Below are 21,025 nucleotides of genomic sequence, written 5' to 3'. Positions count from 1 at the left end.
CCCCCCCATTGGGCTTTATTAATTTAGATTGAAGACATGGTTGAGATCAACAACTGGTGAAGACCGATTAAATGGGCTAGCACTGCTTCATATCCATAGTGACATTAATGTTAATATAGATAATATTATTACACGCTTTGCTAAGCAAAAAAAAAGGCATACGCTTTTATTATAATTATATTTTATATCCAAGTCAATACATTTATATCTTTATTGTTTAAACATTAAGTTAAAGTGTGTTGATAACTTAATATTATTAATATATAAATATTATTATACATTTATATTTTATATTATATGTGTATACTTTATATTATATATAGTTATATACACAAATGCTATGGGGTGGGGGAGGGTTGGTTTTATTTTCGCCCCCCCCCTCCTTGAACAGCATGTATAACCGCCACTGATTTATATTTTAGTTTTTATTCATTAATGATGAATGAATAATCTTAAAATAGTTATTAAAGTTTTAGTTATGGAATAGTTTACTATTCTTATATGTATAATATTAGGTTAGGTACATATACATTTTAGTATTTTAACACACGTGACGTTATTTAAAATATAAATGAAAGACTTTATCAGAGTATATTGTTGTAGGAAAATGTCTGAATTATCTTTAAGTAATTATTTTTTAACTAATTATAACTTGAGTTTCACAAATCATGCATTATTATTTACAAATTTTAAATTATCGCTATCAGTTCACAAGAACTTACATTTAAATATTGTTTTCTAATTTCTATATCGTGTATACATTTGGTGTCTTGATATCCTTAACTATATTATGTATTACTCTAGTCTGAATAATTATTTCCCATGTGAAAAGATTGTAAGGTAAAAAAAAATATTTTGTGTACGGAACACAATAATATACATCTGTTGAGTGTTATAATATATACGTTTTATTTTTGAAGTGGCGTCTACATAGATAGTATAGTTATTAGATTATTTAATTTGATTTTAAATAATCTAATAATAATTATAAATCACAGATAACCAATAAAAATGAATTGAATTCTTTATCTATATGATATTATATTTAAAACTAATCTTAAAAAGAAACCAAATATATATGTTGCAAACAAAACAAAATAAATACAACTTATTACAGCTTAGGATTTCAAAAATTTAAAAATATGACAACTTTAAAATCACTTTTTAAAAGTAATATGTCATCTCTATCCTAAATCATTTTGTGTGAGAAAGAACCACCTATCTACAGTTCTGACTGACTGATTAAAACAAAGGCTTTTACCTACAAAATATCAAAAATAATGTGCCGTAATGTTATCATTTTAAATTAAAGGGTTAAATAGTCAATCGAGTTTGAAAAATATACATTTAACAGATATTAAAACAACAAAGAGGTAGTTTTTCGTTAAGTGATGTACATAAAATAAAGTTACTACACAATAAATATTTTCTCCTGTGTTCTTGTGGATACATTTGGTGTCTCAACTTCTCAAGTCTCAACTAGAAGTGTAACCCGAGTGGTTGTTTTTAATGCGCATAAAAAACTACTATTGACCGTTATATAATTTTTACTTTTGGTGTGGAATCTTTTTAATAATATACAAACATGGCCAGATTGACACAATTATACAACTTACTGGACTGCTCAGACATTTTACATGCATTTTATCACGTAAATGGTAACTCAGTGATGTATTTAGGAATTTTGCTAGGGGGGTTGAAATATATAATAATACACCTATAAATTTGTACATAATATACATTTCCCCTCAAAATCCCCTAAATTGTTACCTATTGAGGTTAGTGTGGATCAAAGCGAAACAAGAATTGACACAAATCGTATAATACCTAATAGCATTTATTATAAATTTATACTAGCACTAATCCCGTGTTTAATGATAAACAAAAAAAATAGTTATAATGCAAAATCGAGTTTTCTATTTTTTGGATGCTCAGTTCATCGATAACCCCCCCCTTGATTATTGTATTGACCGGTGACATGCCAATAAAGCCAATACATTCAGTAGGTTCTAATAAACAAAGTATAATAATAATAATATTTCAATATTAAATAGAAAAATTGATAAAATATTTAATTCTGTCATACTATTTATTAGGTAAGACTTAATCCTCCTCAAACTTGAAAAACATCGTTCAGGTATAGCAGTTGATACAGGCAAAGACTACAAGTACAGGAATATGTGGATAAAACTCTTTATCATAAACAGCATGTAACCCAACACAATTGTTTCAGTCACTAACTACACTTCATTCACTAAAAATAAACCCACACCCTATGGTAAATCCATGGTCCTCATGGTAATTTTGTTTTATTTACCGACTGCTTATCTGGTTTATTATAAACACTAATGCATGAAAAATAACTCGCAGAAAAGTAAAAAATACAGTACTCCATACTACCAATGAGGTATATGTTTTTGTTGTCCAATCAGGGCTTGAAACCGATTGAAATAATTTCGGTTTCGGTTTCGATTTTGTATACCGGTTTTTAATTTTTTCGATTTCGGTTTCAATTTTTCAATACCGGTATTAGGAAATTTCGGTTTCGGTTTCGATTTTGTATACCGGTTTTTAATTTTTTCGATTTCGGTTTCAATTTTTCAATACCGGTATTAAGAAATTTCGGTTTCGGTTTCGGTTTTGAATACCGGTTTCTAAATGTTTCGGTTTCAACTTAGCAATACCGGTATTAAGAAATTTCGGTTTTGGTTTCGGTTTTGTATACCGGTTTCTTAAGTATTTTCAGGGGGCTATGTCGTCTATATATCATTCTTTGTTCCGTATTGTCAATTGTCATAATATGACATATTATATTATATAGTATTTGCTAGTAACTTTAATTTATGTCATTACTATTTATAAAGCAAATAATAATTTTGCGAATACTGAAATGTTTATCAACAAAATTAATTATGATCTCAATTTTATTATGATTATTAATTATGCGTATTAATGGAATTTACGTCTTTAAAAACACTTCAGTTAAAAAAAAAATGACGGTTTCCAATTTTTTCAGATTTCGGTTTTGAATTTAATACTGGCATCCAATTTACTTCGGTTTTGGTTTTAAATTATAATACCGGTTTCGGTTTCGGTTTTAAAACGACTTATAACGGTTTCTGGAATTGGTTTTGAAAACGGTTTCAAGCCCTGTGTCCGATAGTCGCATATGTCACGAACAATTAGTGACGATTAGTATACTATCAGAGCGGTACAGTTTCCGGCTAGAACATTTAGAAAACAGACATACTTCACATACTTAAAAATATAATATCATATTGAGAAATACTGAAAATGAGAAAAACTAACTTTCCAAAAAATGAAAAAAAAAAGGGTCAAGAGAGGATCTATCCCCCATATCCCCCCCGTAAATACGCTACTGTGACAGCTCTAAAGTAACTGTAGGTAATATTGTGACCAGAAAATAATGAATAAGTTAATATTTTAGACATTTAATTAAACTAATATGAATGGAGCGTATTTTATAAAAAGTGTATTCACACAAAAAATTACGAATATGTATTAATATGAATATGAACTAATTATAGAGTTTTAGAATAAATATTTAAATCGACTCACACCGAAAAAAATGCAATAATGTTTGTTCACAAACTGCTCAACCCTTGCATACATAGTAGAGTAGTATGCATTTATAATGGAATAAATTAATTGTCATAAATTGTGAGTAAACATTATAAAATAATGAATGCATTAGTGTTTATATAATAAAATAATAAAATAGGTAAGTACGTATAATATTTAATATTTATGTAGTGTTTTATTGACTTTCCGATTTTTTTTTTTCGTGAAACACTCACGCGATTTAATTTATTTCATGTTTAGGTGGGTACACATTTCACAGCGTAATACCATAATAATATTCACTTAGGCGGTATAGTGCAGGCGGGAGCAGTATAGTGACGGAGGCGCAGCGGTGCAGCCTGGTGCCTCCAACAGTTGGTCGCTTTTGTAGTGCTGTTGTTGTTATTATTTTACCACCGTCTCTCAAGACGTAAATCGTACTAGAAATATCATCAACAACGTACCTATTATAATGGTATTGCGTTTTGCGCGCCAACCACGACAACAAACGCACGAGGGCCATACTAAACGTGTAAAGGTAGTCTCAAGTCCGTTATGGTATACGTGTGTAATAATATTGTCTGCAGTACAACGCACGCCAGTCGTTCAGAATTCGGCGGTAACGGTAACAACGTTACCATGGAGATTTGTGCATATTGCCTATGGCGTGTCCGTATATATTAGTACTTCTGCAGTTCTGCACAATATATCAGAATAATGTATAATATGTATATATTATACATTAGCATGTATAGTATATGATTTATACAGTACAGACGTGCAGTGTATAATGAGTATATATTTAAGTATACAATAAGCATATAATGTGTAACTAATATATAATTTTAAAAGTATGTTTTGGGTGACAAGCGCCAGACGATATGATTTACAAAAAATAAAATCCCAGACGAACCGATGAGAATATCTCAAAATACATTATGTCTTGGCAAGCACAATGACGAATTTATTTTATTTTTCGTTTCATAGCAAAACGCGTAGGTTAACCGTGTCGGTGGCGGCGTTTCTTCATTACATTACGGAGGGAGACAGACGGGGGAAATGTCCGATAATCCGCGTACTACTCGCAAACTCTCACCCCCTGCATCGTCCACCACCATCAGTCCTACTATCCACCACACCACCACCACCATCCAACCACTTTCATGGGTCCGACTGTGCCGCCGTTAACGCGAGAACCCCTACGGTGCGGTGCTGCTCGGGCTATATAGCTGTGCAACAACTATAACGGCGCAGCCTACCTGTTAGCGTACGGACTACAACACACAAAAAGCTATGACGGGCGGCGTCGGCTGCAGTGGTGGCTAGAGACGTAGAAGTGTACAGGGCGGGTAGAGTGGGCGGCGGTGAACGAGTAGACGAAGAGAAGGAAGAGGAGGAGTAGGAGTAGGACGTGGAGGTGCAGGACGAGGAGGAGCAGGATCAGGAGGCGGTGACGACTAAATATACGTTCGGCTGTTTGCGGTGCCCGGCGCCGGCGCGCTATCATTGCTTGGGTGTTGGCCGTCGCCGTCACGGGAAACTCGCGACCGACACGACGCTCACACGCAAGCATACACACTCAGTGTCACACCGTCCGAGCCGACAGACGATATCATGGCGAGGCAGCAGCAGCTCATCCTGACCGCCGCGATGATCTTGTGCTGCTGTGGTGGCGGCCTTATTGTCTCTGCGCTCGATCTCAACAAACTGTACGGGCACATACACGCGAAAAGGAACATAGGTACGTTGCGATTTTTCTCTGCCTTAATAATATCATCTAAGTAATGATAAAACGCGCGCGTCATAGCTGATACGATAATAAATATATGTGTGCGCTTACAGGTCCCCGGAGGGTTGTGTTGCGCGTATGTATGGTATTATGTATACCCGATATTCCGTGTTCATAATAATCCCCGGTCACTTCGTTCGGACGTAATTTCATTGACCTTAAAAATATTTAGGTAGTACACGCATAATCGCAACGATCCGAGGACTGTCCACGCAACTCTGTTGTACCTATCCGGTGTTATTTGTAATCCATCTCGGTCATCTAAGCTGGTTTCTTTGATTTCCACGTGGTCCTTTTCCAATAATATCGGGACGACTAAAAAAATATACTCATATGCGTTTTGGTAATTACACACTGTGGGTATTCTATTCACCTCTAAAATCCCTTTGAATCCAAAAAGAATGCGGAATTATACTATTTACGATACTACACAGCACCTAACGATGTACTATATTTATTTAGTTTTTAATTTAAAAATGTATAGCTATAATATTGTTTACTGTCATTTATTTTGAAATGTTAGCTATAATATTGTTCGTTGTTATTTATTTTGATATATCAGCTTTATTATTTACTACTATCTAGTCCCGACGTACAAGAAATATTTATTTTAAATATTTTATGCCATTATATTTGAATTAAAAAAGTTTGGACCACCGGGATTTCAGAATTCGGTATAAATAGTTTAATTTTTATTTAAATTAAATAGTCTAGAGCTTCATTTTATCTGGTATTTTTATAAAATTATAACTATGTAACTAACTGCAGTTTATATGAATATGTATTATGTATTGTGTATGTTCCGGATAGAGTTGGAAATATATCATTGTATTATTGTAAGGAACGATTTGTGTGTTTATTTTTTGGTATCTGTGTAGAATTTGGGTAAAATCACAAACATTGTTATACCTAGCACGGTTAATAAACAATTTATTGTTATGATCATTTTTAAATTAATATAAAAACAATGTTATTATTTCATTACATCAGTCAAAATTTCTGTTCAATTATAAATTATAATTTGTTAAAAACACAATTACTATTATTGTACATATTATATATAAATGTATATATATAAATATGTTTTTGTTAAACATCTTATTTACAGAACAATGAATATGCATAAATATACTATTATTAAATTAAAAATAATTAGAACAGTTGAAACTTCGCAACTATTGACACTAATTTACGACCAAAGTCACTATACTCGGAATAACTCCAATAAAAAGACATTATCTCATCATTAGCTCGTAATATATGTAATTTATTAGCATGTAATACATTTATATTTTTAAAGTTATTTTAGAATCATTTATTTTTTTATTTTATAGTTAATATTATTAAATAAATAAAATATGTATATATTATATGAATAGTTAACAAAATAACTTTGAAAATATAAATGTATTACATGTTAATAAATTACATTATATTACAAGCTAATGATGAGACAATATCATTTTATTGGAGTTATTCCGAGTATAGTGACTTTGGTCGTAAATTAGTAGTTGCGACGTTTCAACTGTTATAATTACTTTTAATTTAATAATAATATATTTATGCATGTTCATTGTTCTGTAAATAAGATGTTTAACAAAAACATCACGATTCAAAGTACTTGAATATTATATAGCAGTTAAGAATATTACTTCTGTATTCAAATTTAACAGCAATCCATTGACGGCGTGTTGAATATGCAATTTCACTACACCAGTGTGTAGGATTACAAACAACAATGATTGTAATCGTATTACTCATATTCGTGTACGCTACATTATACACTCTGTTAACAGATAAGATTAATAAAATAATAAACTAATGGTTAGTTTTTAGTTTAAGGGCGCTCAATGACTATGAATAATATAATACAATATATTGATGTATTTTATATTTAATGCAAAAAAGAAATGTATTTAATTAAGTAGGTATTGAATAGTCCTTATGACGTGTATGGTGTGTGAAAAGAGTCTAATGAAAAACATATAAAAGTTCCCGTTTTATTGCTTGGCTCACTCACACATAATATAATATAATTACCACTCAACTTAACAAATACAAATAAATTAATTCGTAACTCCAGTAATATTAAATTGTATATGTGCATATATTTACGTTGTTTTATTTAGGTATTCAAAAACAATAATATGTGGCTTTCACTTAAAGTATCAAATTTATGTCTCATAAATATTGAACTCATTATAAAGATAGGTATCTATTTATTTCGAACTAAAATAAAGATATAAAAAAATGATTATAATATTACAAAACTTTTTAGATTAGGTTAATAACACACCTAACAAAAAGTATCACAATCTTCTATTAAATCTTATTACTTTATTTTAAAATGTCGCAACCCACGTTTTTATTTATTTTAATAAACATACAAGTTTCTTAGTTAATTTGAAAAAGTTATACTGTATGTTACTGTGTATAAATTGCATGTAAAAATAGGTGTGGTTAATATACCTGTTACATGACCCGTAGAAATTCACACGCAATCGATAAATCGATTTTAATATTCTATCCCACAGCAGTATTTTTTTAAAATTCGGTTTTACTAAAATATAAATCAAATATGCTTTAAAATATATAAGTATATCAGAACCTATTATAATATACAATAATTAAACTAGAATTTTTTCTAAGGATCGTCTGACAGGAGAAAGGTTTAAAGATAGTGAGTCACATATCAAAAAGGTTGGGACATACTCATCCAAACTAATCAATTCAAATTATTCAACCATGATCTTGATCGTGATTTCATTATTTGTAAAATATAAAAAAGAGAAAACTTTCCGCTGGTTGTAATGCAATTTATATTTCATAGGATAATTATTTTTTCGTAGTTTTTATTTCAAGCTTTTCCTTGATACCTACTTCAGAACGACATACAATTTAAAAGTATGGTCAAATAACCTTAAGGTTATATTGTTTGTGTTAAGATTTATAAATTCATTTTAATGTAAACTTGTAAGTAAACTTTTGTTTGAAGTAAAACGATGTTTTTGCTTGTTCATTATAATACAAGTACCACTCAGTTTTCAGTAAGTGTCCTCAACAATATATCCCCATGACGTATTTCACACAATTTTGTAACAAGCTTAATAATAAATAATACTTTCAAGTATGTATATTAAAGTACACATAACGTACATCATTTATTTAACAGTAAAATACAACATCTCACTAAGCACTTGAAATATATTATAATTTAATTAATTAATATGTATGATTTAAATATTTAATAATAAAAATGAAAAACATTTTACCACATATAATTAATTGATAATTTATAGTTTAATATTTTTATTTTCGGTAATCATTTTTATCACCCCTCGGTCAATTTCAATTCAAATTTTGCGGTCTTATATAACTATTTAAAAACAGCTGTACTTATGAGGTTTTTGTGTAATTAGGTTATTAATAGGAATTGAAATGTTTGAACGCGTCCAAGTGTAAATTTTGGAAAGAAAAGCACAAATATATATATAATTACTAATAAATATTTGGTTAACACTGTTAAAAGTACCAAAAAGTTTACTGTAGTTAAGTTATTAACCTTCAAAAAGCTACAAATTCAAAAAGTTTGGAATCCGGTAAACTAAATTAACCTTAATAATTTAAATTATAGCTAATAAACCGTGTGACAAAAAGTTTTTAATTATAACTTCACACGGGAAATATATGATTTCATATTATCAATAAACTTGTTAACTTTATTAGATAGTTTTAACCACGAATTATTAAGCATAATATTAGCTTATAACAATTAAAAAATAATAACTATGTAATTAGCAGTAAATAAACTTATTATATATAATATGTAAAACAATATTTGCATTTACTTATATTATGCACTATAATATTTAACTTCAATATTATAATTCAACCCAAACGCAAATGTTTATATGATAATAAACATATTGCAAATACAAATGTACTGATTCTTAAATGGTTCATTGTACTTTATTAGATATATATTGATGTAATCAAAAATATTTACTGTACAAAATTATAAATATTTAGTTGAAATTATTAAATGAGCCAATAAAATATGTAGGTACTGCTGAAAAAAAATATAATTTATTTAATATTTTTTATATTATTACTGACAGCATATTATATATTTATAATTCAATAATATTTCATTATTTTAAAACGTGCGATTAAACTTTTTAGTTTTTAACGTAGTATATACATTTTATAAGTAGTAAAAATGTTTTTTTATGAATAATAATTATTTATTACCTACAAATAGCATTCATAAAAACCTTTAGGTGCTCCCGTGAGATCTGAGGGATTTTATGCTCTTTGTTTGATTTTAATTAAAAACATTTTCTCTCGCATCACAAACTTGTTTCTTAACACTATTTTTACTTGGAAATTAAAAGTATCATGATTATTTTATCACGCAAATTATAACTATAAAATACTATCAAGAGTTATCTTTTCATAATAGATTCTTTTTGTGTCTTAGATAGAACTAATTAATTAATTATTTTATAGGCTATTTATATATATTTGTTTTAAAAAAAATCATTAATTTTAAACAGATCTTATGTTGAAATAAAATCTTATAACGCGACGTCGGGATGAATATTATGAACTTTCATTTTTATAGCTGTTATTTAGATTAATTTATATAAAGATTGATTTGTGAAGCATGCACAGTGCACCCCCCCCCCCCCCCCAATTTTATTCTTTAACAATGCATTTTTTCAAGTTCTGATTTTTTAAATTATTAGTTTTAGTAATTTTACTTATATGGACTATATTTGAAACCTTGGATTTATTATATAGAAAACCTCAGTATCTTAAAATATAGTACTTAAATATATGCTTAAAAATTATATGAATCAGCATTTGAATAAATGTATAAACTGTGAAATGGTAAACATGTATATTATTGAAGTTGTTCTGTAATCTATTTAACCGTTTTTATTAAACTTGCAGTTGTTAACTCGTATATGGTAATAATTGCATTACGCGCGAGTGCTGATTTTAATAATAATATCACAAACTCTGATCCACCAGTAAAATAATATTCATATTTGATTAAAATATATTTTTTATGTCAACTATATACCATCCTGGCTCGTGTGTTTATAATTTGTATAGGTACTCTGCTGACGGAAGCCAGCTGTAGATATATCGTATAGGTGCAATGACGATTGCATTAATTTCCTAATGGCATAAACAGCCGTGTCTTGTTCTACTCACAGACAACAGCAGAAACGGCGGCAAACGTCTGTAGATAATTTAGTTATTTTCCTCTCTCTCAATCTCTCTCTCTCGTACGCATGGCACACACTCACACGCGCACACACATACGACTGATTCAGTCATATAATATATTATATACATATATATCGCGGAACGTTTTGGAATTACAACTTTCATATTATAATATATGCACTGCAGCGCACACTGGCTATATCATAGTCTTATCTGTCGCCATAATAATACAGTCAAATTATCATAATGTTTTGGGACCCGTAGTGTACACATAACATGTGGAGCGAATAAAAGCTGCTCTATAATATAATATACGCTCCGGTGGTGGTTGCATTATTGTTCGGTAGTATATTTCGCGCACGACCGACGGCGGCTGAGTAAAGGCACTGAAACTATATACTACTATACTGCATTATACCATCATGATATAAATATATAATATATACATAAAATGGAAAACGGTTTTTCGTGTAAACATGCGTGGAAAAGTGATATTGGCAAGTATTCTCGAGTTGAAAACTATTTCCACGGGACACCAAGCACATTATTGGAGGGAAATATCAGGAAGTGCTCCTGATGTGCGCCGCCAATTGCGAGTGTCTCCGGATTTCCGTAATAATTGCGCGTAGTCAAGTACAGGTACATTCTTATTTTTAAAAACATTTTTTTTTCGTTATTATTGCTGTGACTCGCCGGATGTTTATATTGTATACTGGTTCACATCGATATATACTATATAGGTACCATCATCGTTGTATATAGGCAATCGAAAAGTTTATTCTGGCGATGGCAACTGGGAATTTATATTCCTGAGATGATATTTTCACGTTTTAGATTAAAAAAAAATATGACATATGCGTGTCGTAACGTGTATACGTATACACGATGGCAATATTGCAAATATATTTTTCATTTGTTGTTTTTTTTTTTTATTACCGACTGTGCGATGGGAATTTGACACCGATGTCAAAAAAACAACCACCTATGACATATACCCAGCAACTCTTTTTCAACAAAAAACTACATTAAATTGGATTTAATAAAATAAAAACAGAATTCAAAATGTTCCTGTGTAAGTATCTTATTTCCGCGGTTATTTCACTTCGGCATTGGAACATTGTAAAAACAAAAATAAATTTGTTTGTCGCATTCGTCATAATATTATATAGGTGCATATGTTATTGTACAAACCAAAATATCAATATTTACTATGAGAAATAGTAATTTGTCGGTTGTTCAAAATTCAAATTCCACAAATTGTATTTCTATTACATTTTTCGTTCAGGTTTTTATTAAACGTGCTTGGTATTTTTAATCATTTCATAAGACGTTCATTAGTCCATATTATAGACAATCATAGAACAATAATAATATATTATTTCAGGTGACAATCACAAAGTTGGCAGGTATGATATAAGAATATTACATTTCATTCAAATTACTACAATAGGTTTATTTTTAAACTTAGATCATCAAAAGTTCGTATAATTCATTTATTTGAATTCATGGAAGCATATTATTATATGTATATATTATTTATCATAAAAAGTAATTTTTGTTTCTATCTATTTGCGAGATAATGTTTGTAAGCTTCTTGAAAGTGAGAATAATTTCCATTATATAATATAATCTTCAATGAATAAATATTTTAACTTTATTTGGGTAACTTATAATAATCTGACTATAATTGGCACGTCACTATTGTCAACTCAGAATTTATAAACAGAATAGGTACGTATTTATTATACTATAATGAAATATGGTGACGTATAATATATTGATTTTAACAACAATGCTGTTTTTTTTGTTCGTCAACACTATTTACGTGGGGCGGAAAAGGTCAAAAGTGAAAAGTGCTACTAATATTTTTTATGATATATTACGGTGGACTGAATAATATTTAAAGTTTAAGTAACACAAGGTATATGTCAATTTCAATTTTCAACTCACTTGAAATTGCTTATTTTCTTTTTATATTTTTAATTTCTTTAAAAACACATTCAACTATTTGAGTAAGTCATATTTTGTACATGTACACGAGTATGTTGTTATGGCAAAAGTTTGGCAGTAAAAAGTGTTTTGAGTTGTCATTTTTGCTTGAGTGTAGCTTTTACCGCGTATTTGACTTGATATAATGTTTGCTAATGGTTAATATAATGGGTTATTCGCAACAAAATGATTTTATAGTTATTTTTTATTATTATTAACTTAATATTAAAAGACATTGTATAATTAGCATTAACATTATTTGAGTACTGTTAGTAATTATGCCCACTGTTTTACAGATATCATAAAGTGGTGTACTTAAATATTTGAACAAAAAACAATTATCAAACTATTCTTCACAGTTGTGTTTACATTTTAAATTTTAATCTAAACGGCCGGTCGAAAAGCTTTTTTAAAAACCACTATAATAGGCTTAAATATTAATGACATTTATTCAAACGAGTTTCAGATACCGCTTTATACATAATACGTTGACGTTGGGTTTTTAATATTATGTGTTAATATTTCTATTATAAAAATGTAATAACTGTAATGTACATAATATGATTTTTGTTTTTGGTTTACTTAACTCTTGATGAGATTTCAACATGGTTCTATACAATTTATAACTAAAATATGTGTTTATTTACATACCTACACACGGTAGGTACGTATATTATGAATATATAAATAATACATTGTAATAACTTATCATATCATACCTACCGAAAATGAATAACAATTAAGCATATTATATAAGTGTGTGTTATGTGTTATGTGTATATATTTTCAAAACACACTGTTTCTATTTAATGATCGATTTTATTTTGGTTTTAACCACCTATATAATTAAATAGAACGTATATATTATTACATTTTTTAATAATATTTATATATTTACATTTGATATTACTGAGTATTTGTTAGCGAGATTATAAATACCAAAGGACTTTAATCTTTATTACACCGGGAAGATGGGCGCTTCTTGCTTCGTACTTTATAAAGCTACGGTATTAAAGTATTGGTATACAAGTAATAATTAATATGTATGTATATTGTATATTTAAAGTCTATAGGTATTAACCGTATACTAGGTAGGTTAGGTTAGGTTAGGTTAGGTTAGGTTATATTATGAAGAACGCGATTCACAGAAACTTAATAATGAACTAATGTTTTCATCGTTTTAATTATATGATAATAATATATAGGTAGCGAATACAGGTATATAAATGTGCATTGTATATTTATGCGATACTAAATTATTTGAGAAAGATTAAGTGTCTTATCTGGTCATAAATAATACGTGTTATTATCTTCAGTGACGGGATATAAATTATTATTTTGTTAAAAATGTCTGTGATCCTGATTCAAACATTCAGCTACCTGGGTATATAAAAGCCCACATTATTCGAATTCTCTAAATTATATTTTTATACCCACCTAAATATTTTATCAAAATATTATGAACAAACTTTATAGTTTATATACAATGCTTGCATAACTTCTTGGTAAAAAATTTATTAAATATGATGAATAAACAATAACTAGAACAATTAAAATTGTTCAATTAAATAATTTTGGTAAATAACAGAAATTTAAAAATATTATTTCAATATTTTGATAATAAATTATTACAAAGAATTTAATTAATTAATTAAATTTATACTTTGTAGTGCTGAAGTAGTCGAAAGTTCGTGCGGTGTTAATTAATTGATTTCACAGGAGTCTGGAATACAGTTTACGGATATCTTATATGCGCCTATGATATGTTTTTCATTTTAATTTCCTCAGAAGAAAAGTATCTAACTGACTTTTAGTATTTCGAAAGTTATCCTTTTGAAGGGAAACCGATCAACAATTCGATATAATGACGTTACAGTAGAAATCTAAAGCTCCGTAAAGCATAGACTGTAAATGTAATTAAATTTTGCATAATATGAAATATACGTGAAATTACGTTTTCAGATTTATTACATACACTAAGTACAAATAATTTGATAAAACCACTAGAATAACCATTTTCGAAGTTAGTCAATCATAACTAATATGTAATTCGGATACTTGAAATATAAATTATGAAATTGAAGTTCGTACAAAATTTAGTTGTATAGTTTTACAACCATAATTAAACTATACCAAAATTTATCAAAATATTCTAAATTTAATTAAAAGCCACACTTTATCGATAAGGAACTTGATTTCAATTTATGGAAGTCGATATATTTTAAGAGTATAAATTAATATTGAAATGTAATCAAAAGTTTTTAGCGAGTTTATGTGGTTAAGCAACTTAAAATGTAAAAAAATGTTATCGAAACAGAATGCTAATACATTCTTATTGAGAATTAAAAATGTATTTTATCAAATTATTCAGAATATGAACTATATAATATAATAATCTATTTTAATGTTAAAGGTTATTTTGGTATGTTTGCGATACGCCTAAGCCCGGATATTGTGTACGAAAATATTAATTTTCTATTGTTTAATGATTAATTAATTAGTCGATTAAATTGTTTAGGTGTACTCACCCATCAATAAAGTGGTTTGCATGAGCAGTCTAGAACCTCAACAACTATTAATTATTTATAACAAGCGTTGTGCTGCAATGTGGCAAAACCAGTATATTACCTAAGTTTACAATATCCCCTTATATCTATACACGTTTGAAATGTATCTTTCACAACAAGTCATCGACGCTCGAGTTTAATTACAATCGTTGTCGCGATTAATTAACACGAAAGCCGCCACCAACACCTTCATTGAATCTTCGTTCCTAGTTAACGCCCGTTATTGAATTAAACATATTATTAGACATCTAAAACAACAGACGTTATTTACGCAATACCAAATCTTTAAGAATAAGACACTATACCTATATGAGTGAAACTCATCTATACACATTCGGATTGGAATGAAGTAATTATTATCGTAACTGCCGCACAATCAGTGTCACTACAACTGATCTAAAAGGATGTCTTTTATTCCGCTGAACACTCTACTCTTTTGTTTTCTAAAACGTCAAATTAATAATCAATATTCGAATTAGGATGCGCATCACAACATATAATTGTGTTGTATGGTTACCTAATATTTAATAGATATGATGATATCGGTATCATCACAATTATATAATATTTGTAACTCAAACAACAAGATAATAAAATAATATTTTAAGACATTCTAGCTTGTCTATATAGCAAGAAGGATACAATATGTATTTTCATAAATTATTTATTTCCGTCGGAATGAATTCTAAATAACTAGTCGCTTCTGCAATCGTATCATCGAGTACCTATTGCATTATTTCGCCTTGGCTTCGAATGAAAAACCTTTTGGTTACTCAAGTATATTTTACGCTAAACATAGGTATGGCCGTATGGGCATATACTTCCGTATGTGTAACCCCGCACAGACCAAATAATAATGAATTATTGAGTGCGGTGAAAGAATTGAGAAAATATGTCATTGTACCTTGGTAGCGGGTAAAAGCTGTAAAATGAACAAACGCGCAGTCACTGTGGCATTCATCGGCGAGAGCTATTAATGGATTCCAACAAAATGTCGATTTTTACTTGATAGTCACGTCGATAGACAAGCCGGTAATGTGTCAATGCCGTCCGTAGGTGCTCGTAAGTATCTGCACATTATTATATTGTTGTTCAGAATCAGAAATAGGAAATCGGACGTAATCAAATGAAAGCCACCAACGACAGTGCGTGACGGATGTGTAATGTGCATTCATAAATTTCGGGGAGAGGCTGCTATTATTATACAATAGTGATAGGAATGTTGAGTGGTGACACCCGAGAGGGATGCATATCGTATTATCGTACGATTGCAGTTATGCAGTTATAAGTTATAACTTATAGGCTATAGCTTAATACACAAGTCAAAAAGACAGTATAGTCACAAAGTAATGTGTTTGTGTGAGATGAACACATAAGGTGGAAGAATTATAACATCTAAATAATGGGTATCGGTATGTACACAAAAAAAATATATTTAACCGTTTGCGGGAAACTTGCATTTATCTCTATGTGTGTAATGCGTATTTGTTGTAAATTAAACATAATTTCTACAAGTGGCAATATTATGCAGTAGTTATACTTCAAAAGCAAACAGAAAATTATCATTAGATAGATACTCGTTGGTTAAAGATAATCAAATCGAAGGCATAAAATATTTTAACTACTATTAAATAAGAAGTTGATATTTGATAACCTATATGCATAGGTACGCCTATACCTAATATTATTATTTAAATCAATTATTTTAAACAGTTGGAAAATTAACTCCAAATTGTTAGTTACATTACAAAAATGTATTAATTGGACATTTTTAAATTCATTTTAGGAGAACCATGCCATCCATATGAACCATTCAAATGTCCTGGAAACGGCGCTTGTATTTCTATTCAATATTTATGTGACGGAGCACCCGATTGTCCAGATGGTTATGATGAAGATGCCAGACTTTGCACTGCGGGTAACATTAATACTTTATATTTACTTAATGTAATTTTGAACAGCTAAACTCCGGTGTAAACATTATTTTTTTTGAAGCACAGTACAAAACGTTTGTCTTAATCATTTATTTATTAGGTAGTTTTTTTGTCGTTTAATCTATTTAAACTAATTTTATGTACTTATGTCGCATTTAGTGATACACGAATATTAACTATTTAATACGATATATTAACGAATTTCACAGAATAATAAACAATTACAGAGTTACTTAATCCTTTAATGGATAGTAATTAACTTAGTATAATATCCCATAATATGATTAAAGCCGCAAGTATTAACATGACAAAATAGTTCATGATACCTTAATAAATAAATTTAAATTCCCTATTTCACCTGTTTTTAGCATGAATTCTAATACACTAATAACTATATATATATATATATTTACTTAGGTACAACTGGTTTTATTTTTAAATTAATTGAAACAAAATTAGCAAAATTTAGCTTTTTAATGAGGTGAATAGAGGTTATGTAATAAGTACGTGCATGTGTAATATATATCGTGTTCAATGTTAACTTATTTACTAAAATGTCGACTATTCGACAGTTACTACTTATGCTTATTTAACTACTAAAATTGTACTGTTATCTGAGTAGGTAACCTTAATAAATAATAACAAGTTCAACTTTTAATATTTCATATTTTTGACTTTTGATAAACTACATTTTATAATCTGAAATCTGACTAGTTGAGCAAAACTATTTTTATTATAAATTACAATTATAGAAAGAGTTTCTTTATAACCATAAGGGTTAAAAATTGTATTAGATTGTAAATTCTACTTAAGGATGTCTTATTAAAGTATGATTGACTTAGCAAATGTTAACATAAATTAATAGATAAAGTTAATATTATCGTACCTACCTAAACGAGTGTTTGAGAGAACTTTTAATATCTGTGAAATATGACCAACGAGACAATAACATTTTACCATTACATTTTTCGAATATACCTATTAGTAATTTTTAAAAATAAAACATTAAACGACAAAAAAAAATAAAGTAAACTATTTGAGTAAGTTTCAACATAATTGCAATATCTTGTAAAATGTTGAGTGAATTGACATCTCTTTAAAATTGTTTTTTGAATATAATATGTATGAGTTTTTATTTAAAAATGTGTTTCATTGAAAACAAAAATAAAAATAAATACCAATTACGCAAAAGCTATTTAAATATTACAATAACTTTAGGAACAAAGAAACAATTAATAAATCAATAACTTGTTAATTGGTTCAGAGACGTATTTACATAATTAATGGTTTTTTACTTTTAAAATTAATAAATTGCGACTTGTGAGTTATATGTATAGTGTACACATTCTTTTAATACCTATGCAATAATATTAATACGTTACGTGACAAATACAAATTTACATAATTCAGTAGTTATTTTTATGATTAATGATTTCATAAAAAATGCTGCAACTTGCCTTATATTTTCAGTAATATAGTAGGCAAGTGATTATTGGTACAACACAGTTTCATATTATAGTAAGTTAATAGTTTAGGTCACGGTAAGAAAAATTATGCAATAAGTGGTAACTGATAACGATGTAAATCAAAAAACATTAATACGATTTAGACAATTATATAGGTAATTAATAATATAAATTTAAAATTTACAAAGATATGAATATTATCAAAAAAAAAATTATTATGGTTAGTTTTTAGGTTTCTATATAATCAAACGTAATACTTAATTAAAAAAACTTAATTGTTTAAACATATAAAGTAATACAAATTTTAGTTGGTTAATATAATGATTAAAATGAATTAAACTGTTTTATATTATTTGGATATTTCAATAATATAATTTTATATGGTTTTCAGCTAAACGACCACCGGTTGAAGAAACAGCAAGTTTTTTACAGTCACTTTTAGCTAGTCATGGACCAAACTACTTGGAAAAATTATTTGGCAGCAAAGCCAGAGACGCATTGGAACCATTAGGAGGCGTCGAAAAAGTTGCAATTACTCTTTCTGGTATGTAAAAATGTATTCTAAAGTCGATTTAATTCAATGAAGTATTAATTTAGTTAAATGGTTAAATTGCGAATGAATAAAATTTTATATTATATTTTATATTTATGAATAGTGCGGGAAAATATTTTTAGAACTTCAGTATTATGCTAATTTATATGAATAAAATATGTTCTAAATTATTATCTTGGAAATCTACATTTCTAAGAAATTATCTTCATAATAACATGATACTCCGATTTTTTTTTTTGTAACACGGACTATCACCAAATTTGGATTTTCAGATATATATTTTAGATTCTGAGCGGAGCCAGGAAGCTGGTGGTTTTACAATGGTGTTATTTAATATTAATTCAACTTACAGGTTATAATAAATAATAACAATATAAAACATATCCATACTGACAAACCGTCTCCGCTCAGAATCGTTTTTTTTTATACAATGATATTATAACGTTGAATTCAAGATAAATACAATCCGTTATACATTGACCCACTTGTAACCTACAGTTGTACAGCAGAGCGACATTTACTTACCCACATTTTAAAATTTATAATTTTGTTTGATTTTGCAAAATTATGGTTACGTAAGTAGTTAAGTAGTACTTTTTTTAAGAATTAAAACCCAATTAATATTAATTTAATATAACATAGTTTGTATATATAAAAGACAAAAAATGTTTGCGACTGACTGTGTCCTTTAACCATTCCTAAGCCATTCATCCGATTGCGATGAAATTCGGTACAGAGATAAATTAGACCTCGGGGAAGAAGATAGGCATTTTGTCACGAAAAAGGTAAATAAGAGGTCCAACCCGGGGAAGTTCTCAAACAGGGATTTTGAGATTTCTATTATTTTTTTGTTGTTGTTTATAAATGGTTGTAATAAACCTGTCTATTTTAGTACAGAATGTACCTATCGAGTTCGAACTACGGTTTCGGTGGACCAATTTTTGAATTTTTTGATACTTTAGTGTTAACTCACGCACGCACCACGCGGTTCCGTGATATACCACAGGTAGATTGCCTAGCTAATAATATATAATGCTCGCATAGTCACAAAAACCTATAGCAATAGCAATGCATTATTTATTTTATCATAATTAAATAACATTGTACTAGCTATAAAATAAGAGCTGATACGTATTAAAACTGAGCTTCGCTCGTATGTAGTAGTTTCTGGTTTAATATAATTCATATATAGAACATTTTTTATTACAATTTTATTGAATGTGACATCATTAATTTGGTGGCTAATAAAAATTCAAAGCCGTATAGTATATTTTAATACTTGCCTGAACTAAAAATTACTACTTGTGGTTAAAGCATTACTGAATCTAAACTAAACACTAGCAAAAATAAGACTTAGGTAATTACAGTGGCGGATTCAGGGGGGTGGCGCAGGGGGCGCGCGCCACCCCCTCAGCCCGTATTTAGTTGTAAAAAATGTTTCCATAAAATAATAATTGTGTAAGACAGACAGTACGACGCTTTTTTTAAACTTCGAATCACCGGCCGCGACGGTTATAATATTATAATATAATATTATCTACATTCAGCATGTTTATTTTTGCTATTATTGTGGTTAATATTTATATTAAATCTAAATATAAATATTACATTCAAAATATTTTCAGGCAACGCGCTACACCGTCGGCACGCCGTTATGGCGTTATCGTCCGATCGTCGTTATCGAAATATAATATTGAACTTGCCATCATTTTTCAATAAGTTAAGAGGACGTCGTACCCGCATGTGTTGTCTCCGTCTTACAAACGTACGACATAGCAAATTTTCGTTCGCTAGTTTCAATATGGTGCTGTCATTTTTGATTTTAGAGTAAATTTACCTATTATCAAACTTTTAGCTAAAACATTATCTGTGCCCTCTCGTTGGTTTTTTACGATATTTTAATTTTT

The 21,025-nt window shown here is 28.9% G+C and overlaps 1 protein-coding gene across 1 annotated transcript in view; it reads left to right on the top strand.

The window, feature by feature from the left end:
• The first annotated feature begins 5,110 nt into the window (after positions 1-5,110).
• LOC100160593 (IDLSRF-like peptide) overlaps positions 5,111-21,025 on the top strand; it is a 21,021-nt gene continuing 5,106 nt past the window's right edge. Inside the window, exons 1-3 of the mRNA XM_001951468.5 lie at positions 5,111-5,323; positions 16,952-17,083; positions 18,957-19,109. Of these exons, the coding sequence (XP_001951503.1) occupies positions 5,197-5,323; positions 16,952-17,083; positions 18,957-19,109 (412 nt within the window). The 5' untranslated portion in view covers positions 5,111-5,196. The remainder of the gene's footprint in view (positions 5,324-16,951; positions 17,084-18,956; positions 19,110-21,025) is intronic.

Source organism: Acyrthosiphon pisum, chromosome A2 (assembly GCF_005508785.2).
Source record: "Acyrthosiphon pisum isolate AL4f chromosome A2, pea_aphid_22Mar2018_4r6ur, whole genome shotgun sequence".
NCBI lineage: Eukaryota > Metazoa > Arthropoda > Insecta > Hemiptera > Aphididae > Acyrthosiphon > Acyrthosiphon pisum.
Note: the sequence above shows the minus strand (reverse complement) of the source record. Positions and strands in the feature narration are given on the sequence as shown.